The 25781-nt window shown below is 44.3% G+C and overlaps 1 protein-coding gene across 5 annotated transcripts in view; it reads right to left on the bottom strand.

Moving 5' to 3' along the window:
- Window positions 1-1404: 1404 nt before the first annotated feature.
- APTX (aprataxin) overlaps window positions 1405-25781 on the bottom strand; it is a 331981-nt gene continuing 307604 nt past the window's right edge. For 4 of the 5 annotated variants that reach the window (XM_030194334.1, XM_030194338.1, XM_030194335.1 and 1 more), the window contains one exon: window positions 1405-2662. In XM_030194334.1, coding sequence (XP_030050194.1) covers window positions 2508-2662 — 155 coding nt within the window. In that variant the 3' untranslated portion in view covers window positions 1405-2507. The remainder of the gene's footprint in view (window positions 2663-25781) is intronic. The other variant, XM_030194337.1, reaches the window with a different exon arrangement.

Here is a 25781-nt window from a genome sequence, read left to right as displayed (position 1 = left end):
GAACTGTGTGTTTGTGAGAGGAAACAGGCATACCGAGGAGGACCAACTGCCGCTCCTAGAGATATCAGCCTCAGCAGGAGAGATTATAATATGCAGGGGTTTCAAAATGAACTTCCTGTGTACACTTTTCCTCCCTTGACCTTCCCCATGCCCAATTATTTTAGCTGCAGAGAGGAAAATTTATCCAGGTAACTTTGAAAGTTGCCCTCAATATGCACTAGGCCCCAAACCATAAAAAATAATGCCTGCAAGTTAAACCCCATCTTTAGAAGAAAATGTTATTAAATGAAGAAATGCTACCATTATGTTAACTACAAAAGATAGCAGAATTTCATATTCCTTGAACTCAACCCTTTCCCTCTTACTCTAGATCAGTGGTTCTCAACCAGTATGTCCCCAACAGTTGTGAGGTGTGTCACCAAATATTTGGTATAGACAAGATGGCTGTGCTTTCCTTAACAACCATCTGTGCCTGCAATTTGGGGAGGCTAGAGGATCCTGAAAGGTTCTTGTACTCCCCGTATCTGGTCCCCTAATTCTGCTTCCCTAGTACACCCAATGATAAATGCTGCCACCAGCTCTAACGGAAAGTGTTGCATGATTACTGTTCATGTCTGTTCACAACATAGTTTCCGAGTAGTATATTTGCAGGGTTTTGTGTTGCTTCACACTGTTTGGGCCATAGAGGGATTTTGTGTTGCTGTTACTGAGGTGACACCAGAATCTGAATATTTGTTTGTTTTGTATGACAAGTGAAAAGTGTAAGACTGATGTGTCACATACAATTTTTTTAATATGGGACTGAATGGTAGGCAAATTCACTCTAAACTTACTGACAAAATTAAATATTTAGGAGCATTTTTGTTCAGCTGTGAATTTTAGTGTTCAGTATGTCACATAAATGAACATTGTCAAATGTGTCACAACAGAAGAAAGGCTTGCTCTAGATGATCTAGGACTTTCCAATCATATATTCACGCAACAGATTTTCACATGTTCACTGCAGGCCTGACAAAAAAAGTTAAAAAAAAGGCAGAGAAACGAAGATCTTTAACGGTATTATAGAGCAAACCAAAATCCAGAACAATAAGCATTACCAAAATAAGGCTATATTGGTTTTTATAATGGTTTATACTCAGGGCTTTTTTTGAGGGGGTACTGAGTACCGGCACCTTTTCCACTGTCTGTTAAAATTGACCCATGGACCCCAAGTTTTAATGAAAGAGCTCAGGCTCTACACACCAATTCTGACTGGTTTCAGGGGGCCTGGCTATTGTGGGATGGGGTCCCTCAGTGATCACCCCATCCCTGAAGGGTGGCCTGGCATTTGAGTACCGGCACTTTTTTGCTAGAAAAAATGCACATACTATTTTAATTGGACTTAATTTTGGTCTGCTGTCTTTTGTCCTTCATTTTTAGTGGTCTGCGCTCTTTTGTTCGTCATTTTTAGTGTCTGCTGTTAAAAAAAAAAAAAAAAGGTGACACTTGAGCAGGGGAAAAAATATGCCCAGAAAAACAAGCCATCTAACAGGAGGAAGAGGAAGAAAATAACAGCAAAGAAAAAAAATAGGAGGGGAGCAAGTGTGAAAAGAGAAACACATTGTGTGGGCAGGAGAGGGGAAGGAAGACTGCAGTTAAAGTTTGTGTTCATTTTTCTAATGATTTTGAGTATGGCCAAAATAGCACCAACAGACTGCTGAAACACTCTCTATTGTAGCACAATAAAGGAACTCATTTATTAAAAACATTTTTCCACTTTTGTGCCCCACAAAACAAGCTATTGGAACTTAAGCCCCAGGTTTTAAAAGATGGCTGCTCCTACAACAGTTTTCAGGCAGATAAGGAGGAAGTTACAAACAGAGAAGCAGCAAAGAAAAGAGGATGACCATATGAGTAGGGAGGACAACAATTAGTGAATAAGATAACATATCTAGGTTAACTTTAGAAACCATTTTCATGCATAAAATGATTTATGTGCATAAAAGGCCTGTTATAAAATTTAGTAACTCCTAAAATATAGGAATAGTACAAGTAGGTGCAAAGTTGTAGAATAAACATGCTCAGAGGAGGAGTTTAGATTACACATCTACTATGTTATGTTACATGGTGGCATCATGATTTTTACACGTGTAAGAAGGCACGATTACTGTAACATAAGGTATTAGTATTTTATAAAGGCACAGAGGCTAAAATACTACACACCTTCCAGACCAATTAACCTAGGCAACCTGTTATAAAATTGTCCTCATCAAGTAAGTCTCTGCTGTTTAAGATTAAATGTGCTCATGATTGACAAGACTCAATGGAAATAATGAAACACACAGATTCCAGAGAAAACACTGATTGCCTCTTCTTACAGTACCTCCGTGTGCTACATACAAAGTTATAAACAAAAATATGCTGACATGTACCACAGAAACAGTACAGAAACTTCAATAAATGCCATGTGTGCTACTTTAGAGCTAAAGGCTTGCTAAGGATCAGAGGGCTTGTTGCAGCATGTAGCATCAGTTTAGGCCATGCTTTTTCAGGTGCTCCTTCAGTTGTGGAATGGTTGCTTGTTTTTGCTTGCATATATGACATCTCAAAGGCAATTTCAGGAGTTCTACCACTCCTTCTTTCACACTCACTTTTCCATCTTTCTTTACCATCTCTATCACATCTGAAGGAAAAGAAAAAAACCACATTAAATGGTTCAGAATTGAGGCATGCTTCAGGTTGCCACACACACTGTTATGGAACATAAGACTTTTTTCATTAAGTGGATCATTTTTAAAAGCAGGTGAAGCACAAAAATATTATAAAACAGCTAGTAAAACATGCCTGTTTCTTGCACAAATGAAACGGGCACTAGCACGGTTTTCCTTCCGAACCTCCCCCCCTCCCTACTCACCCCTTCGGCGTTCTGAAGGCACTGACCGCCATTGTTGCGGACCTCGGCACGCCACCTTCAATCTGCTGAGTCGTTGGTTATGAAGCCACTGACGCCATTGCTCCGCCCTCAACGTCATCACGTTTGACGCGAGGGCGGGGCCCCAACACAGTGTTTTCGGTGGCTTCACTACCACGAACCCTTTGAACTGATAGGAAGTGCCCGGAGGACCTGACAGTGACGTCAGTGTCCTCAGAACGTTGAGGGTGAGTTTTATTATATAGGATGTTTGTGATATGTGAATAAAGTAACATACATGCACACAGCCCGTACAAGCATAATATTATCCAGCCTGAATGGAGACAGTCCTGGAGCAGACTTCAGGGGTTTGTATTTATATACATACTTTCAAAGAACTGACAATCTGCACATAAAATGACCCATAAATTTTGGCCGTGGTAAAGAGAAGGTATAAATGTATTTGCATACATTTCCCTGGGTAATACACATATATTTTTTTCCCTGGGTAATACACATATATTTTTTTCCCTGGGTAATACACATATATTTTTTGTTTTGAAAATCTGCTGAAATCCACAGAGGAAAGTATTTGCATACTTTTTGTGTGCAAAGTTAAAATTGCTCCTTTAAAAAGAGATTTTCCACCTTTTTTGTCTCACAGCATTTTATATGGCACTAAAATTGTCAAGGCACCCCCACACCCACCCATGGTCCAGCATTTTACCTTCTTTCCTCCTCCCCCCCCCCCCCCCCCCCCCCCCCCCATATAGTCCAGCATTTACCTTCTCTTCCAAGTTTATTAAAGTTTGATATATTGGTCAATCAAAAATCTAGGTAGTTTGCAGCAATAACATCTTATACAAATTAGAAAAGAATGCCATCTTTGACAGGAAAGTGACAGGGAATGAAGGAAAGACAACACAGCAATCTTCAGAGACACATATCTCAAATCCCAGACTCTACAGGAAAAGAAATCATGAGCAAAAAGCAGTTGTAAACAAAAATGCTTGCAACTGTTTCTTGAAGATGGAAAGGGAATCTTCCTGGTGGACATTCAAGAGAGAAGGTGTTCCAAAGCGTAAGTCCTGAAACTGTGAACAGACTATTTCTAATAGTTTGGAGAGGTATCTCCCAAGTAGAGACATAACAGACCAGAAGGTCCAAAAGGTATTGCAGACCACCAGTAGTGAAAAACTTATAGATAAGATACAAAATCTTAAAAGCAATCCAAGAACTGATAGGAAGCCAGTCTGCCTTTCAGAGTAGTGGTGTCACATGGTCAAGTCTCTTGGAACCAGTCAGCAACTTAATAGCCAAGAACTGGCCTTTCTGAAGATGCCTAAGATCAGAACAATGCAACCGGTTAGAGAGAACATTACAGTAGTTCAGCTGACTGATAATGAGAGTGTGGACCAGGACCTGAAGAGCCAAGACAGAGAAAAGGCCTCGGACAGAATACAATAGAGTTTAAAGAAACTACATTGTACTACTCGAGAAATCTGTGCCTGAAAGTTAAGATTTTGTTTCAAAATGACCCCCAATATTTTCACTGTAGGGTAAAAATGAATACTACTCACTGCTATCAACGGGGGTGGGGTGGGGGACTGTAGAATCGGTACTCTCAACCTGACAAAAAGAACCCCTGAGGATTTCTCCAGTTTCAATTTTGAAATCATAAGAACCTAGCAGCAAGATGATCTACTTTATGGGACAAGGCTGCAATATCATGGGGAGAAGTGTGATCAATCTGTACATCATCTGCATAAACAAAGCGTAAGACCAAGAGATTGTGCCACATTGTATAGGGGCCAGAAGGGAACTCTAGAGGACACCAGAGGGAAGTGTGTACAGGTGAGATTGAAAACATTGCCAGCAGACAATATTAGAACGGCCGTTCTGGTAAGAAGCATACAAAGCCAAAGCCATATCAGTAATACCAACAGAGTAACAAATCATGATTGACAGCATCAAAGGCTGAAGAGAGATCTAATATAATAAGGGCAACTGTTTTGTCCTGTTCAAAAAAGCAGAGAAGAAGTCATCCCAAGAAGTGCCGTCTCTATACTGTGACCCTTTCTAAACCCAGTTTGATTGGGGTGTAAAACATCAGAATGACAAAAAAAATCCTCTAGTTGTGAAAGAACAATTAATTCTGTCAACTTCCCCAAGAATGGTAAATTAGCAATGGGCTAATAGTTAGTAATCCCGTAGATTTATGATCCTCCCACCCAATAGTCCAGCATTTACCTTCACTCCCCCCCCCCCCCCCAAATAGTTCAGCATCTCTTCTTCCTGTCTCATCTCCGGCCGGCAACCAGCATTTCTCCTCCTCTCTCTTGACCCCCCCCCCCCCCCTGTGTACCTTTTAAGGTTTTAACATTTTTATTGATAATTCCAAAAGAACATTCCAAATAACAACAGATATACAAATCCAATCTGAAGTTGTACTCCTTTCCAACAAAATATTGATACGATCTTTCATCAATCTTTTTTCCCAGTTTTCCTCCCCCCCCCCAACCACTCTCTTTTTACAACTCAGCCTTTGGACTGATGACAATACCAAGGACCGTCATCCCATTTATGGGTATTAATCCCTCATCAATGTCCCAATAGTACCATTCCTCATCAAACGTTTAACTTTTAATCCCCATCCTCTCCCCTCCCCCCCTTTCCCCCGTTCCTCCCCTTCCCCCTTCGGCTCTGTACCATCCAGGCGCGGGAACTCCCTGGCCGCCCCAGGCAATGCCGCGGACCCCCCTGATCCTGTAGCAATGGTCCCCCTTCCCGCCTCAAGAAAACAAATTCAACACCAGGCTGCGGGCTCTGTGGGGCAGGGACTGGATATATTTATCCCAAATGAAGAAAAACAATTTCCTCCGCTTAAATGTCAAGTGAGCATATTGTGATTATAACAGCATCAGGGCATGTAACTTATTCCTCCATTGCCAATATGATGGAGCTTGGTCGCTGGTCCACACCCCCAACACAGTTCTCTTGCCCAACATCCCTGCGTTCCTGATCAGCAACTTAAAATGTTTATCTTGCAGGCCAAAATCTTCATATTGATCTAGCAGAAATCCCGTATAAATGAATTAACTTCAATCTTACATTTTTTTGCAAATTGGGGATTCTATGCCTCCCGCTTTAAAAAGGCATTCTTGTGTAAAATAAGCTCTGTGCAGCACTTGAAAATTACATTCTCTAAGCTCAGCGCTAATCGATCCCGATGGTATTTGTCCTACTAATTGGTTCAGATCTATCAATGTGGCCGGTATGCCCAAATCCTGACCCCATCGTCATTGCAACTCCCCTTTCTCCTGTCTCTTCTGAATTGCCTCCAGCGCTCTTTACAAGGTTGATACAGAGACCCCTCTACAGTGAAACCTCGGTTTTCGTCGATAATCCATCCGAAAACAATTGGTGAAATCTGAAACCAATGAAAACCGAGGCAATTAACGAGGATGCCCAAAATTGGGAGAAGGATGTCCATCTTCCAATACAAATTGGGAGATGGACGTCCTTCTTTTTTGACGAAATCCGAGGCAACCAACGAAAACCGAGACAAATTTCTCATCGAAAAAATCAACGAAATCCGAAACCTACGTCAACGAAAACCAAGGTACTACTGTATCTTGAATAGGCTCATAAAATTTTAATAGTCGCTAAGGGGAAACCGCGTGTCCTTTACATCCAGACTCTGGATATAGTGCTGTACCTGTCTATAGGCAAACAGATCACGCCCGTCCACCTTTCCTGACAACAGCATCGTCTCCCATGTCATTAATCTCCCCTCAGCGTCTAAAAGGCCTCCAACATATCTAACCCCTCTGTTTGCCCACCGTCTAAAACAGATATTGTCATTTCCCGGTTCATAATCTACATTACTCACCAAGGGCATCTGATCTGACTGCTGCGGATTCCCTTCTAACAAAGTTGTCTGATACTTCCATGACATCCGAATCGATTTCAAGAGAAAGTTGTAACACAACTCCTCTGGGAGTTTAGCCGTAGGGCAGTGAACCAGGGAAAAAAACATTTACCATACGTTGCCTGCTCCAATTTCCTAGGTGTGTATACTTGACTTTCTAACACCCAATCTTCTAGGTGCAGGAGTAGGCATGCCCAATTATAGCTCTGCATGTCCAGCAACCCCAATCCCCCCTGCCGCCACGTACCTATCAGGTATCTGAATGGAGTTCTATGTTTCCTCCCCTGCCAACAAAATTTTGAGACTATTCTGTATAGAGCATTAAGTTATAAGTACATAAGTAGTGCCATACTGGGAAAGACCAAAGGTCCATCTAGCCCAGCATCCTGTCACCGACAGTGGCCAATCCAGGTCAAGGACACCTGGCACGCTCCCCAAACGTAAAAACATTCCAGACAAGTTATACCTAAAAATGCGGAATTTTTCCAAGTCCATTTAATAGCGGTCTATGGACTTGTCCTTTAGGAATCTATCTAACCCCTTTTTAAACTCCGTCAAGCTAACCGCCCGTACCACGTTCTCCGGCAACGAATTCCAGAGTCTAATTACACGTTGGGTGAAGAAAAATTTTCTCCGATTCGTTTTAAATTTACCACACTGTAGCTTCAACTCATGCCCTCTAGTCCTAGTATTTTTGGATAGCGTGAACAGTCGCTTCACATCCACCCGATCCATTCCACTCATTATTTTATACACTTCTATCATATCTCCCCTCAGCCGTCTCTTCTCCAAGCTGAAAAGCCCTAGCCTTCTCAGCCTCTCTTCATAGGAAAGTCGTCCCATCCCCACTATCATTTTCGTCGCCCTTCGCTGTACCTTTTCCAATTCTACTATATCTTTTTTGAGATACGGAGACCAGTACTGAACACAATACTCCAGGTGCGGTCGCACCATGGAGCGATACAACGGCATTATAACATCCGCACACCTGGACTCCATACCCTTCCTAATAACACCCAACATTCTATTCGCTTTCCTAGCCGCAGCAGCACACTGAGCAGAAGGTTTCAGCGTATCATCGACGACGACACCCAGATCCCTTTCTTGATCCGTAACTCCTAACGCGGAACTTTGCAAGACGTAGCTATAATTCGGGTTCCTCTTACCCACATGCATCACTTTGCACTTGTCAACATTGAACTTCATCTGCCACTTGCACGCCCATTCTCCCAGTCTCGCAAGGTCCTCCTGTAATCGTTCACATTCCTCCTGCGACTTGACGACCCTGAATAATTTTGTGTCATCGGCGAATTTAATTACCTCACTAGTTATTCCCATCTCTAGGTCATTTATAAATACATTAAAAAGCAACGGACCCAGCACAGACCCCTGCGGGACCCCACTAACTACCCTCCTCCACTGAGAATACTGGCCACGCAATCCTACTCTCTGCTTCCTATCTTTCAACCAGTTCTTAATCCATAATAATACCCTACCTCCGATTCCATGACTCTGCAATTTCTTCAGGAGTCTTTCGTGCGGCACTTTGTCAAACGCCTTCTGAAAATCCAGATATACAATATCTTTCCTAGTAAGTTTAATCGGCAGTAGTTGTAGCGTATATAACCATCTGGGAAACAGAATCATATGAAAAAATTGGATACGTCTATATACTGAGATAGGCAGTGATGTCCACTGTGACAAAAGCTGACTAGTCTGCTCTAACAAATGAGACACGTTCAGGTCCTGTATCAGAAACGTCCTACAAGGGAGTTTAACGCCTAAATATTTAAAGTGACGCACAGCCCACTTCAAAGGAAAGTATCCCTCCCATTGACGTTTCACCAAGCTACTGGTTGGTAAGGCTAAAGACTTATCCAAATTTAATTTGAACCCTGAGAAGTCTCCAAACTCGTCGAAGCTATCCATCAAAGCAGAGAGGGAGTCCCTAGGATTAGTCAGATGTACCAATAGATCATCAGCAAATGTTGACACCTTAAATTCTTGTCCTCCCATTTCTACTCCTCGCACATCTGGGTTCGACAATATCTCCCGTATCAATGGATCGATGCTTAAAACAAACAACAATGGCGATAGCGGGCACCCTTGTCGTGTCCCCCATTGAATATCAATAGATTCTGATGAGATCCTATTCACCCATATTACCGCCCGTGGTGATTTATACAATGCTCGTACTGCCTTAATCCACCATCCCTCAAAGCCATAGATATCTAAGGTCCCAAACAAAAAGTCCCAACTTACCCTATCGAACGCCTTCTCTGCATCAAAGCTGATCAGCAGAGAAGGTGTCCCCTTCCACTCCACCCAGTCCATTGAGGCTAGTATTTTCCGCATTTTTTTTTAGCTATAGTCCGCCTCATGAACCCAACCTGACTATCCTCTTTCAGAGAAGGTAATATCACCGCCAATCTATTGGCCAGTATTTTGGCAAACATCTTGGCCTCCACGTTCAACAAAGATTTGGGTCTATAGGATGATGGCTTCTCAGGGTCCCGGCCCGGTTTCAACAATACCACCATCCGAACTTCATTTAGAGAATCCGACATATCCCCTTGTCTCTACAAACTTATTGAACAGTGCTGCCAGAGGTGTCGCAATCTGATGGTTTAACACTTTGGAAAGCCATCTGGACCTGGAGCCTTAAACAGAGCCCCTTGTTGTATCGTTCTCAACACCTCTTCTTCCGTAATCAGTTGATTTAATCTAGATTGCTATGAATCCTGTAAAGTTGGTAGTTCCCTCCCTTCTAAATATGACCTATTGTCTAATTCACCCTCCTTCGGACAAGTATATAGCTCCTGATAGTATTGTTGAAAGGTTTCTGCTATTTCCTCATCTGATCTCATTATATCTCCCCCAGGTCTCAGAATTTGCAGTATCTTTTGCTTTCCCATTTTCCGCCGCACCAAACCTGCCAACATTTTCCCCTGCTTATTACCATGGAAATATATCTGGTATTTATAAATTTGCATAGACTTTATTGCTCGAGAGTGTAGCAAAGTATTAAGGGAGGCCTGCAATGCCAAAAGATTTGCCTTATTCTGTGAGGTAGGCCTGCAACCCCACTGCCTTCTGGCCTCTCCCACCTGGTGGCCTAAGCAAATGATAGCCTTATCTCTTGCCTTCCTTTTATAGCTCGTGTATGCTATAATAACCCCCCTTAACACCGCCTTGGTGGTCTTCCAAAATAGTATCGGGTCTTCTCGATGGGCGGCATTATGTATTTGATAGTCTGCCCATTGTTGCACTATATGCTCTCGAAATTCATCATCATGCAGCAGATATGAGGGGAACTGCCAATGGAACTTCTGCCCCTCTCCAGTTTGTACCTTCATAGACCACCAAACATATGCATGATCTGAGACCCCGTATGGTCCTATTCCCGCTTCTTGGACCATAGAAAAAAGATTTCTAGACAATAGCCAATAATCTATTCGGGATTGAGATGAATGGGCCCTTGATACATGTGTATAATCTCTATCATTTGGATGTAAAAGCCTCCACACATCTACCAATTCAAGAGCTGCACAAAGCATAGGAATCCCACGCGAATCCGTCCCCCTTTCAGCCCTATGACCTCATGAGGTATCCAAGCTGGGGTCGTGAACCGTGTTCAGGTCTCTGCCCAGAACCACCGGGACACCCTCATGTTTAGCAATAGTGTGGACCAGCGACCGAAAAAACTTATGATTATAGATGTTAGGTGCATATACATTTGCCAGCAAAAATGCTCGTTGGTTAATCAGCACTTTGGCTATCACAAATCTACCATCCTTTGCCCGCCAACAGCCCTGTGTCTGTCAAACGTCTTCCTAAACAGTATCAACACCCCAGCTTTACGGTCCTGCGCTGAAGCTTCCAGCAAGTGTCCCACCCACCAACTCTTAAATTTAGCATGTTCTGCCGAAGACAAGTGGGTCTCCTGTAAAAATACTATATCCGCCTTCTGCCGATTTAGGAGCTGTAGAACTTTTTGGCGTTTAAATGGGGACGTTATACCACTCACATTCCATGAAACAAATCTTAGCAGTCTCATCCTTTCCTCTTTAATTTCCTCTGAACCAAAAATTCCATCTCCTCCATAAAAGAGAGAGTCAGCCCAGCCTCCGACCCTTCCCCCTTCTGCCTGGCTATAGAAGGATCCGCCTCGGAGGTTTCCCCGACCACCCCCCCCCGAAGCTGCCGCAGCGCCCCCACCCCTCAGACCGCACAGAGCCGAAAGCCCCCCCCTTCCGCCCCTATCCTTATCTTGAACTCCCTCCCCCCTCAACCGCCCTAACCCCTCCCTCCCTCCCTTGTTGCATTCGTTCGCTTAATCTCCCACCTCTAACCCTTATATTCCTAACCAACCTCCCCTGAGGTTTGCTCATTCACATCATACCTGTGTCGCAAAGCTTATTAGGTCACTTCGAGAGAGACTCTCCCCCCCTTCCTCAGAAACAACCCACTCCATATTCTATTCATACCATCTTTCATCAGTGTCACCTTTATGCATGGATCATATCTACTTTATCCTAAAGTGTTTTTCCAATATGCAGGGACAACAGGCTATCAATTGCGTTGCTATCCCCTCCCTCCAATAAACCTGCAACCATAATAACATTTCCATTTCCCCCTCCACCCCTTCTCATAACACATTCTTACTCCTTTACAGTATATGATCTACATCAGCTTTCGCCACATCTATAACCCGATCCAAAGCATTTACAATCCTCCCCCACCCCTCATCTTACTTCTTTCTTCCAACACCAGCGTATCCCAACCCTTACTCTTTAGGTGATCCAGTCTTGTCAGCCCGTTTACAGTATATATCCAATTGCATTCTCAAATTTAACCCCCTTTCAAACTGGTAATGAGTCTTATGCTGCATGCTTATTTAGAACAGTCAAACTTTCCATGTCCACTCGCAAAGCATGCAAATTCCCCTGAACTCGGGACATATTATGTTTCCCAAATGATTCAAGGCCTCAGCCTTCCACGCACCCAGCCAAACTTTGCCAATATCTGGGGAGATAGGAATCACAGTTTCCAACAGGTATATCCCCCACCTCCTACTCTGATATGTTTCCTGGGACACTCCGGCTGCTAATCTACTTTATGTCATAGAATCTCTCCAGTCGTGCTCTCAATCAACAGGTTCTTTTAGATTCAATTTATGAGTCTCATAGCCTCCAAACAGAACGGAGTATCTTCCTCTCTCCCCTCTGCACAAGTCATTCTCAATCCAATAAGGTGATTCACCCTAAGGGTGAATTTCCCGGTTCTGATCTTATCCGTTTTTCCCTCTTCTCACTCAGCAGCAGCCCGCTGCGCCGATACTTGTTGATTCAGGAACTCATGAGCCGCCACCGGTGTGTTGAAGAAGGTAGCTTTCCCATCCGAGAATATCTTAAGACGTGCTGGGTACAACAATGCAAATTGCACGTGTCGCTGGTGCAATGTGGAACAGATCTGTGAATATGCTCTTCTAAGCAACGAAACTCTCATTGAAAAGTCCTAAAAGCAGAGTACCGATTTATTTTCGTACTTCAATGGGCCTTTTGCCCTAATCACTCTGAGGATCTCCATTTTATGGACATAATTTAACAACTTGAAAATAACTACCCTCGGTTTAGCGTCTCCTTGTCTCTTAGGGCCCAGTCTATGTGCCCGCTCAATTCGGAGCGGGCCTGCCGTTGATTGCAGCTAACATAGTAACATAGTAGATGACGGCAGATAAAGACCTGCATGGTCCATCCAGTCTGCCCATGACAAACTCATATGTGTATCCCTTACCTTGAATTTGTACCTGTCCTTTTCAGGGCACAGACCATATAAGTCTGCCCAGCAGTATTTCCCGCCTCCCAGCCACCAGTCCCGCCTCCCATCACCGGCTCTGGTACAGACCGTATAAGTCTGCCCACCCCTATCCTCGCCTCCCAACCACCACCCCCTCTTCCCCTCAACTGCTCCGCCACCCAATTTCAGCTAAGCTTCTGAGGATATATTCCCTCTGCACAGGATTCCTCTATGCATATCCCACGCATGTTTGAACTCCGTTACCGTTTTCATCTCCACCACCTCCCGCGGGAGGGCATTCCAAGCGTCCACCACCCTCTCCGTGAAAAAATACTTCCTGACATCTTTCCTGAGTCTGCCCCCCTTCAATCTCATTTCATGTCCTCTCGTTCTACCGCCTTCCCATCTCCGGAAAAGGTGCGTTTGCGGATTAATACCTTTCAAATATTTGAACGTCTGTATCATATCACCCCTGTTCCTCCTTTCCTCCAGGGTGTACATGTTCAGGTCAGCAAGCCTTTCTTTATACGTCTTGGAACGTAAATCCCATACCATCCTCGTAGCTTTTCTTTGCACCGCTTCCATTTTTTTAACATCCTTTGCAAGATACGGCCTCCAAAACTGAACACAATACTCCAGGTGGGGCCTCACCAACGTCTTATACAGGGGCATTAAAACCTCCTTTCTTCTGCTGGTCACTCCTCTCTCTATACAGCCTAGCAATCTTCTAGCTACTGCCACCGCCTTGTCGCACTGTTTCGTCGCCTTCAGGTCCTCAGATACTATCACCCCAAGATCCCTCTCCCCTTCCGTGCCTATCAGACTCTCCCCGCCTAACACATACGTCTCCCTTGGATTTCTCCTCCCCATGTGCATCACTTTACATTTCTTCGCATTGAATTTTAATTGCCAAACCTTAGACCATTCTTCTAGCTTCTTCAGATCTTTTTTCATGTTTTCCACACCCTCCGGGGTGTCCACTCTGTTGGAAATCTTGGTGTCATCCGCAAAAAGGCAAACCTTACCTTGTAACCCCTCGGCAATGTCACTCACAAATATATTGAACAGAATGGGCCCCAGCACCGATCCCTGAGGCACTCCACTACTCACCTTTCCTTCCTCCGAGCGAACTCCATTTACTACCACCCTCTGGCGTCTGTCTGTCAACCAGTTCCTAATCCAGCTGAAGCGCATTAGTGAGCCACTCTTCCAAAAAGGTTCATAGTTCAATACCCATAATAGTTTCTGGTAAGCCCACCAAGCGAAGGTTCCTATGAGATCTGTTTTCAATGTCATCAAGTTTATTTTCCAGATCCGTTACCCTCGATTGTAAAGTTTCCTTGTCTGTAGTTATTTGTTGCACTCGATCCTCCAGGTCTGACAATCTCTGGCATGATGCTGCAAATTCGCCTTTCAGTGCCTCCATTTTCCCGTCCATCATTTCAAGTTTATCTGCAATCCTCTGAAATTTTTGATCCAAAGATAAATTTAATGCCTGAGTTACCTCGGACACTATTTCGGCCACCCATGCAGAGCTTACTGAACTCGGGCCTCCACCTTCTGTCTCCGCCATTTTGTGACTCTCCGACGTCTTCGTCTTATCTCCTTGTTTCCGCACTGATTTAGATGCAATAGAGACCCTGATCGCTTACGTCAGCAATTGTTCCGTCTTGACCTCAGGTCTCTGCTATCTAAAATCTATTTGTGCTGATTTATGCAGCTGTTGTAGGCTGTTCATTCAGTCGGGGCCCGGGAGCTCTCCTCGTCCACGTCTGCTTTTCAGTGTGGCATCACGTGACCCCCGTGTACCTTTTAAAAGTTTTGTCTCTAGCAGTCGGCAGCAGTAAGTAGCAATTCATAGCCTATTCATGTTAACCCCAGAGCCTATGCGGAAGAAGGAATTACATAAGAGAGAAGGCTCCATGGTTGGTGCAAGTATGAAATCACTGCTCACTGCTGCCAACTGCTAGAGAAAAGAAAACTTACTCTTCCGGCACAAATTAAGCTGGCCCAACTCCTATCGCACACTGGTTGAAAGAACACTGCCTCAATTCTGGATTTAATTACTGGAAAAATTGGTCTAGTTGATGTGATATCACAAAGCTGTGCTTAGCAGCATTTAGAATCTATTCACGCATTGACATCTCTAATTCAGTTCAATTAGGAAGTAAGCCATTTCATTTGCATTAACAGACAGAGGCTAGCAGCTGCACTCGTGCCTGCTAGAGGAGGAGGGGTGATTAGTGTACATCCGGGTAGTAAGTGACCGAGCTTCACTTACCTTGAACCTGTGGGATTCTTAGAGCTGGTTTGGATTGGTAGCAGAGTCTGCCTGTGTTCTAAATCTTTTTTTACTAAACTGATTGACGGACTGAGGCTGCCAGAGTCCTAAAACTTTTCTTCTATAACTGTTTGAGTATATACAGTGGGGGAAATAAGTATTTGATCCCTTGCTGATTTTGTAAGTTTGCCCACTGACAAAGACATGAGCAGCCCATAATTGAAGGGTAGGTTATTGGTAACAGTGAGAGATAGCACATCACAAATTAAATCCGGAAAATCACATTGTGGAAAGTATATGAATTTATTTGCATTCTGCAGAGGGAAATAAGTATTTAATCCCTCTGGCAAACAAGACCTAATACTTGGTGGCAAAACCCTTGTTGGCAAGCACAGCGGTCAGACGTCTTCTGTAGTTGATGATGAGGTTTGCACACATGTCAGGAGGAATTTTGGTCCACTCCTCTTTGCAGATCATCTCTAAATCATTAAGAGTTCTGGGCTGTCGCTTGGCAACTCGCAGCTTCAGCTCCCTCCATAAGTTTTCAATGGGATTAAGGTCTGGTGACTGGCTAGGCCACTCCATGACCCTAATGTGCTTCTTCCTGAGCCCCTCCTTTGTTGCCTTGGCTGTATGTTTTGGGTCATTGTCGTGCTGGAAGACCCAGCCACGACCCATTTTTAAGGCCCTGGCGGAGGGAAGGAGGTTGTCACTCAGAATTGTACGGTACATGGCCCCATCCATTCTCCCATTGATGCGGTGAAGTAGTCCTGTGCCCTTAGCAGAGAAACACCCCCAAAACATAACATTTCCACCTCCATGCTTGACAGTGGGGACGGTGTTCTTTGGGTCATAGGCAGCATTTCTCTTCCTCCAAACACGGCGAGTTGAGTTCATGCCAAAGAGCTCAATTTTTGTCTCATCTGACCACAGCACCTTCTCCCAATCACTCTCGGCATCATCCAGGTGTTCACTGGCAAACTTCAGACGGGCCGTCACATGTGCCTTCCGGAGCAGGGGGACCTTGCGGGCACTGCAGGATTGCAATCCGTTATGTCGTAATGTGTTACCAATGGTTTTCGTGGTGACAGTGGTCCCAGCTGCCTTGAGATCATTGACAAGTTCCCCCCTTGTAGTTGTAGGCTGATTTCTAACCTTCCTCATGATCAAGGATACCCCACGAGGTGAGATTTTGCGTGGAGCCCCAGATCTTTGTCGATTGACAGTCATTTTGTACTTCTTCCATTTTCTTACTATGGCACCAACAGTTGTCTCCTTCTCGCCCAGCGTCTTACTGATGGTTTTGTAGCCCATTCCAGCCTTGTGCAGGTGTATGATCTTGTCCCTGACATCCTTAGACAGCTCCTTGCTCTTGGCCATTTTGTAGAGGTTAGAGTCTGACTGATTCACTGAGTCTGTGGACAGGTGTCTTTCATACAGGTGACCATTGCCGACAGCTGTCTGTCATGCAGGTAACGAGTTGATTTGGAGCATCTACCTGGTCTGTAGGGGCCAGATCTCTTACTGGTTGGTGGGGGATCAAATACTTATTTCCCTCTGCAGAATGCAAATAAATTCATATACTTTCCACAATGTGATTTTCCGGATTTAATTTGTGATGTGCTATCTCTCACTGTTACCAATAACCTACCCTTCAATTATGGGCTGCTCATGTCTTTGTCAGTGGGCAAACTTACAAAATCAGCAAGGGATCAAATACTTATTTCCCCCACTGTATCTTATCTAAAACAAACTTTAATAGAAAAAAAAACCCCGCAGTTCTTTCTTTTGCTGTGGATCTATCCTATTACTTAATCTAAAATTGCTAGTTTTTCAATTTTGTGCTGGAAGGTTTTTCTTTAAACTGTATTGAATTGCTGTGCTGGTGATTTCCTATTCTTTGTGCTGAAGTTGGAACTGTGTTCTTCTCTACTGAGTAAAGTAAGCCATTTCATTTGCATTAACAGAGAGCGTAGCAGGCACTGCAGGATCTGGTTTGTTTTCCCACCCACCCTCCCCTAAGACAACTTTACATTTATAGCAGGTGCTGTAATTAGGCTAATAAGCTAGGAGTGCTCTTACATTACTATACATTACCATTAATTACCATTTAAGCAGGTAACACAACAGGGATCATACAATATCCTATATAAACTACAGAACATTCTTAAGATGGAGTCAGCAGTCCAGCAGTGGGAGGGATGCTATCCAGTCTTTTGCATTGAGTGCCACATGTATGATTATCTCCCAGTTGGTGAGAGGTCATATATGTGTGCCCGATGCAAAGAGCTCCTAGACCTCAGAGATTGTGTTTGTTCTCTCGAGGCTAGAGTAGCAGACTTGGTAGAGATGAGGGAGATAGAGAAATACATAAATGAGACCTACAGGGATGTTGTAGAGAGGTCCCACCTCCAATCAGGTGGCCTCTGTACTACCCTGGAGGAGGGAGGACCGCCAAAAGGTGACGTAGGAAGTTCTCCTGTACCCAGGACCTGCCCACCAGGGGATGTACTATCCTCTTGCACCGAGGATGTGTCTCCCGGTGCTGCACGGGAGGGAAAGGATAGGACAGCTGTTGTAATAGGTGAGTCAATCATTAGGCATCTTTTTAACAAGGCTTACCACAAAGATCAACCAATGTGAATATACATAACTCCTCCACACATAGTTAGAACTGCCTTATAATATCTGCTTGTAATGACTGTTCATTATCATATTGCCAAAGATTCTTCTGTAACACTAAATGTCTATTTTTATTATATTTCCACTACTCATGATGTATTGTAAGCCACATTGAGCCTGCAAAGAGGTGGGAAAATGTGGGATACAAATGCAATAAATATTATTATTATTATTAATAGCTGGGTGGCTGGTGGATGGGAGGATCGCCTGGTGACTTGCCTGCCTGGTGCAAAAGTGTCGGATATCACATGTCACCTAGACGGGATTTTAGATAGTGCTGGGGAGAAGCCGGCTATCTTGGTACATGTAGGTACCAATGATGTAGGAAAATGTGGGAGAGAGGGTTCTGGAAGCCAAATTTAGGCTCTTAGGTAGAAAGCTCAAATCCAGATCCTCTAGGGTAGCATTCTCTGAAATGTTACCTGTTCCAGGAGCAGGGCCCAAGAGAAAGGCAGAGCTCCGGAGTCTCAATGCGTGGATGAGATGATGGTGCAAGGAGGAGGGTTTTAGATTTGTTAGGAACTGGGCAACAAGGGGGAGCCTATTCCGAAAGGATGGGCTCCACCTTGACCGGGATGGGTCCAGGCTGCTGGCATCAGCATTTAAAAAAGAAATTGAGCAGTTTTTAAACTAGAAATGAGGGGAAGGCCATCAGTCGCACAACAGCGTATGGCTCGGAATGAGGTATCTTGTAAAGATATTGTCCAAACAGGGAGGATGGGGGTTCCTGATGGTGAGGTTGCAAAGGCGACTGTAATAGATTCACCTGTAAACTGAAATCACGCAGAAGATAGTAAATTAATACTGTCAAGTAATCAACATAATGTGACTAGGAATAACTAGAAGTGTCTTTATGCAAATGCTAGGAGCCTAAGACATAAGATGGGAGAATTGGAATATATTGCACTAAATGAAAAAATAGATATAATAGGCATCTCTGAGACCTGGTGGAAGGAAGATAATCAGTGGGACACTGTCATACCGGGATGCAAATTGTATCGCAGTGATAGAGTGAACCGGATTGGGGGAGGAGTAGAATTGTATATTAACAAGGGCATTGAATCAAATAGACTGAAAATTTTACACAAAACAAACGACCTCTTAGAATCATTATGGATTGAAATTCCATGCGTTGAGGGGAAAAGGACGGTGGTAGGAGTGTACTACCGTCCGCCCGACCAGGATGAGCAGACGTACGCAGTCATGTTAAAGGAAATTAGGGACGCTAATAAAATGGGCAACGCGATAATAATGGGTGATTTCAATTACCCCAAAATAGACTGGGTTAATGTAGCATTGGGGCACGCCAAGGAGGTAAAATTCCTTGATGAAATCAAGGACTGCTTCATGGAGCAGCTGGTACAGGAGCCGACGACAGAAGGAAAAATTCTAGATCTAGTCATTTGTGGAGCACATGATCTGGTAAGGGAGGTAATGGTGCGGGGGCTGCTTGATAACAGTGATCATAATATGATCAGCTTTGAATCTGCTTTCAAAAAAGTAGACAATGAAAGACAAATATGTTGGTGTTTAACTTCAAAAAAGGGAGATATAATAAGTACGTAAGTATTGCCATACTGGGAAAGACCAAAGGTCCATCAAGCCCAGCATCCCGCCTCCAACAGTGGCCAATCCAGGTCACAAATACCTAGCAAGACCCCACTGCCTTCTTTCCCTATCCCCCAGGGGTCAGTTGCCCCTTGTTCAATATAATGCTTCAACCTTTGGGGCAGGAACTTGAGCAGTTGCAAATACCATTCTATATATAAAATTCATGACCTTCAAGCCCTGATTTTGGAGGCTGACTTGGACATAGTTGCAGTCAAAGAGACATGGCTCAATGGTTCACATGAATGGGATGTAAACATACCAGGCTATAATCTTTTTAGGAAGGATAGAGAGGGACGTAAAGGTGGAGGAGTAGCTCTGTATGTGAGAAATGATATCGCAGCAACTGAAATGACAGGGAACTGGGGAAAGGAAGAAGCGATATGGATCACCTTAAAAAGAGAGGATAGAACCTTGGTCCACGTGGGTGTTGTCTATAGACCCCCGACACAATTGGAGGAACTAGATAAAGATCTGATCGCTGATATTCAAAAGTTGGGGAAGAAAAGTGAGGTGCTGTTGTTGGGAGATTTTAATCTGCCGGATGTAGATTGGAAGGTTCCGTCTGCAAAATCGGAAAGAAGTAGAGAGATTGTGGATGCTTTCCAAAGTGCTCTGCTCAGACAAATGGTGACGGAACCCACAAGGGAGGGAACCACATTGGATCTGGTGCTCACGAATGGGGATAGTGTGTCAAATGTCCGAGTGGCTGCACACCTGGGAAGCAGTGACCATCAAACAGTTTGTTTTGATATAACGGCTCATGTGGATGGCGGCCACTCTAAACTCAAAGTCCTGGATTTCAAGCGAGCTGACTTTAACAAAATGGGAGAATACCTGAGGAAGGAGCTGATGGGCTGGGAGGACATACGAGAAGTGGAAGGACAGTGGTCCAGGCTAAAAGAAGTAATAAACAGGGCCACAGACCTTTATGTAAGGAGAGTAAATAAAAGCAAGAGAAAAAGGAAACTGATATGGTTCTCAAAGCAAGTGGCTGAGAATATAAAGATTAAAGAGTTAGTGTTCCAGAAATATAGAAAATCTCAAGAGGAGGAACACGGGGAGGAATACCGGATGAAACTGAAAGAAGCCAAGAGAAAGGTATGTCTGGCGAAGGCGCAAGCGGAAGAACAAATGGCTAGAAATGTAAGGAGGGGAGACAAAAAACTTCTTCAGGTATATTAGTGAAAGGAGAAAGACTATAAAGGGAATTGTGAGACTAAAAGATACAACGAAACGCTATGTAGAAAATGATGAAGAAAAAGCCAATTTGCTAAATAGATACTTTTGTTCTGTTTTCACTGAAGAAAATCCTGGGGAAGGACCGAGAGGGACTGGCAAAAGTACACCTGAGAATGAGGTGGATAGAGCACCGTTCACGGAAGAGAGTGTGTATCAACAACTTGGAAAGCTAAAGGTGGACAAAGCCATGGGACTGGATGGGATCCACCCCAGAATACTGAGGGAGCTCAGAGAGGTTCTGGCGGGTCCTCTTAAAGACTTGTTTAATAAATTCTTGGAGACAGGAGAGGTTCCGAGGGATTGGAGAACGGCGGAGGTGGTCCCTCTTCACAAAAGTGGTGATAGGGAAGAAGCTGGAAACTACAGGCCGATAAGTCTCACTTCGGTTATTGGAAAAGTAATGGAAGCGATGCTGAAGGAAAGGATAGTGAATTTCCTGGAAGCCAATAAGTTGCAAGATCCGAGACAACATGGTTTCACCAAAGGGAAATCGTGCTAAACGAATCTCATTGAATTTTTTGACTGGGTGACAGGAGAATTAAATCAAGGACATGCTATGGACGTAATCTACTTAGATTTCAGCAAGGCTTTTGACACGGTTCCCCACAGGAGGCTCTTAAATAAACTAGACGGGCTGAAGATAGGAACCGAAGTGGTAAACTGGATTAGGAACTGGTTGACGGGCAGACGCCAGAGGGTGGTGGTGAATGGAGTTCGCTCGCAGGAGGGAAAGGTGAGTAGTGGAGTGCCTCAGGGATCGGTGCTGGGGCCGATTCTGTTCAATATATTTGTGAGTGACATTGCCGAAGGGTTACAAGGTAAAGTTTGCCTTTTTGCGGATGACACCAAGATTTCCAACAGAGTGGACACCCCGGAGGGAGTGGAAAACATGAAAAAAGATCTGAAGAAGCTAGAAGAATGGTCTAACGTATGGCAATTAAAATTCAATGCGAAGAAATGCAAAGTGATGCACTTAGGGAGTAGAAATCCAAGGGAGACGTATGTGTTAGGCGGGGAGAGTCTGATAGGCACGGACGGGGAGAGGGATCTTGGCGTGATAGTATCTGAGGACCTGAAGGCGACGAAACAGTGCGACAAGGCGGTGGCCGTAGCTAGAAGATTGCTAGGCTGTATAGAGAGAGGAGTGACCAGCAGAAGAAAGGAGGTTTTAATGCCCCTGTATAAGACGTTGGTGAGGCCCCACCTGGAGTATTGTGTTCAGTTTTGGAGGCCGTATCTTGCGAAGGATATTAAAAAAATGGAAGCGGTGCAAAGAAAAGCTACGAGGATGGTATGGGATTTGCGTTCCAAGACGTATGAAGAGAGACTTGCTGACCTGAACATGTATACCCTGGAGGAAAGGAGGAACAGGGGTGATATGATACAGACGTTCAAATATTTGAAAGGTATTAATCCGCAAACGAATCTTTTCCAGAGATGGGAAGGCGGTAGAACGAGAGGACATGAAATGAGATTGAAGGGGGGCAGACTTAGGAAAGATGTCAGGAAGTATTTTTTCACGGAGAGGGTGGTGGACGCTTGGAATGCCCTCCCGCGGGAGGTGGTGGAAATGAAAACGGTAACGGAGTTCAAACATGCGTGGGGATATGCATAAAGGAATCCTGTGCATAAGGAATGGATCCCTCAGAAGCTTAGCTGAAATTGGGTGGCGGAGCAGGTGGGGGGAAGAGGGGTTGGTGGTTGGGAGGCTAGGATAGGGGAGGGCAGACTTATACGGTCTGTACCAGAGCCGATGATGGGAGGCGGGACTGGTGGTTGGGAGGCGGGAAATACTGCTGGGCAGACTTATATGGTCTGTGCCCTGAAAAGGACAGGTACAAATTCAAGGTAAAGTATACACATATGAGTTTGTCTTGGGCAGACTGGATGGACCATGCAGGTCTTTTTCTGCCGTCATCTACTATGTTACTATATATGCAGATGATATTACTCTGTTATTACCGACTGTTAAAGAGTGAGCTTCTTCATCTTTCTTTTTCACAACACTTTACCCAACTTACACCCTCTTCCGTTCCCTACCTCTACCACCTTCCTCCATTATCATTTCTTAGTCCACCTCTTTATATATTATATTCAAATGTTTTATCCATTTTGTGCTATCTTGTAAATTTGTTTTATTATGTAAGCCGCATTGAGCCTGCTATAGGTGGGAAAGCGCGGGTTATAAATGTTACAATACAATACAATACATTGAATAAAGGAGAATGGTAAAAAAAAGACCTTAGAGGAGCGAAGGATAGGGTAAAAAACCTACAACAGGTGTGGATGCTGTTCAAAAACAGCGTCCTGGAGGCCAGGCCAAATATATTCCATGTATAAGTAAAGGAGCGCAGAAGACCAAACGACAACCAGCGTGGTTAAAAAGAGAGGTGAAGGAAGCTATTGGAACAAAAATAGAATCCTTCAGAAAATAGAAAAGAACCGACTGAAGATAATAAAAAGTGGCATAAGGCATATCAAATTAGATGCAAAGCGCTGGTAAGAAAGGCTAAGAAGGACATTGAAAGGAAGATAGCGGTAGAGGCAAAAACACATAGTAAATATTTTTTCAGGTATATAAAAAGCAGAAAACCGGCAAAAGAATCAGTTGGGCCACTGGATGACTGGGGAGTAAAAGGGGAACTCAGGGAAGATAAAGAAATAGCAGAAAGATTAAATGAGTTCTTTGCCTCGGTCTTCAGCGAGGAAGATTTGGTTGGGATACCGGTGCCGGACAGGGTATTCGAGGCTGACAAGTTGGAGAAACTTATTGAAATCTCTGTAAATCTGGAGGATGTAATGGGACAGTTCTGCAAACTAAAGAGTAGCAAATTTCCTGGGCCAGATGACATTCATACTAGGGCAGTGGCGTAGCAGGGGGGCTGCCACCCGGGGCAGGGCGGTTCGCCGTTGCACCCCCCCCCCCCGGGTGCAGCATGATGACACCCCCCCCTCGGCGCATCGACACCCCCTCCCCCCCGACCAGCTCCCGCACCCTACCTTTAAAAAGAATATCGGAATCCGAGGCGCAGCGCCTCGCGCCTGCCCTGCACGTAAAAGAAATGTGGACCGTCGGGCCTTCTCTCGCTCTGTCTGTCCCGCCCTTGCGGAAATAGGAAGTTGCGTCAGAGGAGGGCGGGACAGATAGAGCGAGGGAAGACCCGACGGTCCACATTTCTTTTACGTGCAGGGCAGGCGCAAGGTGCTGCGCCTCGGATTCCGATATTCTTTTTAAAGGTAGGGTGCGGGAGCTGGGAGGGGGGGAGGGGGGTGTTGATGCGCCGAGGGGGAGGGAACTGGCAGGGAGCACCCCCCCCTCCCGAGCTGACACCCGTGGCGCCCCGCCCCTCCTGCCCCCCCCCTTGCTATGTCACCGTACTAGGATACTGATGGAACTAAAAAATGAGCTTGCAGAGCTACTGTTGTTGATATGTAATTTATCCTTAAAATCGAGCATGGTACCAGAAGATTGGAGGGTTGCTAATGTAACGCCGATTTTTAAGAAAGGTTCCAGGGGAGATCCGGGGAATTATAGACTGGTGAGTCTGACGTCGGTGCCGGGCAAAATAGTAGAGACTATCATTAAGAACAAAATAACAGAGCACATTCTAAAGCATGGACTGATGAAACAAAGTCAGCATGGATTTAGTGAAGGGAAGTCTTGCCTCACCCATGTACTGTATTTCTTTGAAGGGGTAAACAAACATGTCGACAAAGGTGAGCCGGTGGATATTGTGTATCTGGATTTTCAGAAAGCGTTTGACAAAGTCCCTCATGAAAGGCTCCAGAGGAAATTAAAGAGTCATGGGATCGGAGGTAGTGTATTTTTATGGATTAAAAACTGGTTGAAAGATAGGAAACAGAGAGTAGGGTTAAATGGAGAAGGGTAGTTGGTGAGGTCCCTCAGGGATCTGTGCTGGGACCGTTGCTTTTTAACATTTTCATAAATGACCTGGAGGTGGAGGTAACTAGCGAGGTTATCAAATTTGCAGATGACACAAAGTTGTTTAAGGTCACCAAATCGCGGGAAGATTGTGAAAAGTTGCAAGAAGATATTGCAAGACTAGGAGACTGGGCATCTAAATGGCAGATGATGTTCAATGTGAGCAAGTGCAAAGTGATGCATGTGGGAAAGAGGAACCCAAACTATAGCTACGTCATACAAGGTTCAGCGCTAGGAGTCACAGAACGAGAAAGGGACTTGGGAGTCATCATTGATGATACGTTGAAATCTTCTGCTCAGTGTGCTGCTGCGGCTAAGAAAGCAAATAGAATGTTAGGTATTATTAGGAAAGGAATGGAAAACAAAAATGAGGATATTATAATGCCACTGTATCGGTCCATGGTGCGACCGCACCTAGAAGAGTGTGTTCAATTCTGGTTGCCACACCTCAAAAAAGATATAGTGGAATTAGAAAAGGTGCAGAGAAGGGCGACAAAGATGATTAAGGGGATGGGACGACTTTCTTATGAGGAAAGGCTAAAGCTGCTGGGTCTCTTCAGCTTGGAGAGAAGGCAGCTGAGGAGCGATATGATAGAGGTATATAAAATAATGAGTAGAGTGGAAAAGATAGATATGGAGCGTCTGCTTACGCTTTCCAAAAACACTAGGACAAGGGGGCATGCGATGAAGCTGGAGTGCAGTAAGTTTAAAACAAGTAAGAGAAAAGTTTTCTTTACTCAGAGCGTAATTCGACTCTGGAATTCGTTGCCGGAGAATGTGGTTAAGGCGGTTAGCTTAGCGGAGTTTAAGAACGTTTGGACAGCTTCCTGAAGGAAAAGGCCATAGAATGTTATTAAATGGACGTAGGGAAAAATCCACTATTCCTGGGACAAGCAGTACAAAATGCTTTGCTCCGTGGATCTTGTCGGGTGATTGTGACCTTGACTGGCCACTGTCGGAGACAGGGTGCTGGGCTAGATGGACCTTTCGTCTGTCCCAGTGTGGTGATGCTTATGTGTTAGGAGCAGAGAGAAGATAATGACAAAATGTCTTGAAATGTGTAGTTGCTACTATTCAGTTTCTAGCTGTAAGAGGGTTGGCCTTTCAGTGGTGATCATGAACTGCTCTTATCATAATGGTAATTTCTGTGGTGCTCAGAATTAGTCACTTTGATCCACTTTTGTCAGAGCATCTAGATAAATATGGAAATGCTGGCAGAGGAAGCACTAATTTGTCATCTAACATTTGTGATGAATTCATACATTTAATGTCTGATAAAGGTCTGAATGAAATTATCAGTGAAATAAAAAGTAGCAAGTACTATAGTGGATTCCACCCCTGATATTGTTCATATTAACCAGCTCACTTTGATAAGTACCTATATGTAAACTGCCTTGATTCGTGC

Source organism: Microcaecilia unicolor, chromosome 2, assembly GCF_901765095.1.
Source record: "Microcaecilia unicolor chromosome 2, aMicUni1.1, whole genome shotgun sequence".
NCBI lineage: Eukaryota > Metazoa > Chordata > Amphibia > Gymnophiona > Siphonopidae > Microcaecilia > Microcaecilia unicolor.
The sequence above is the reverse complement of the archived record's forward strand: the minus strand, read 5'-3'. Positions and strand labels throughout refer to the sequence as shown.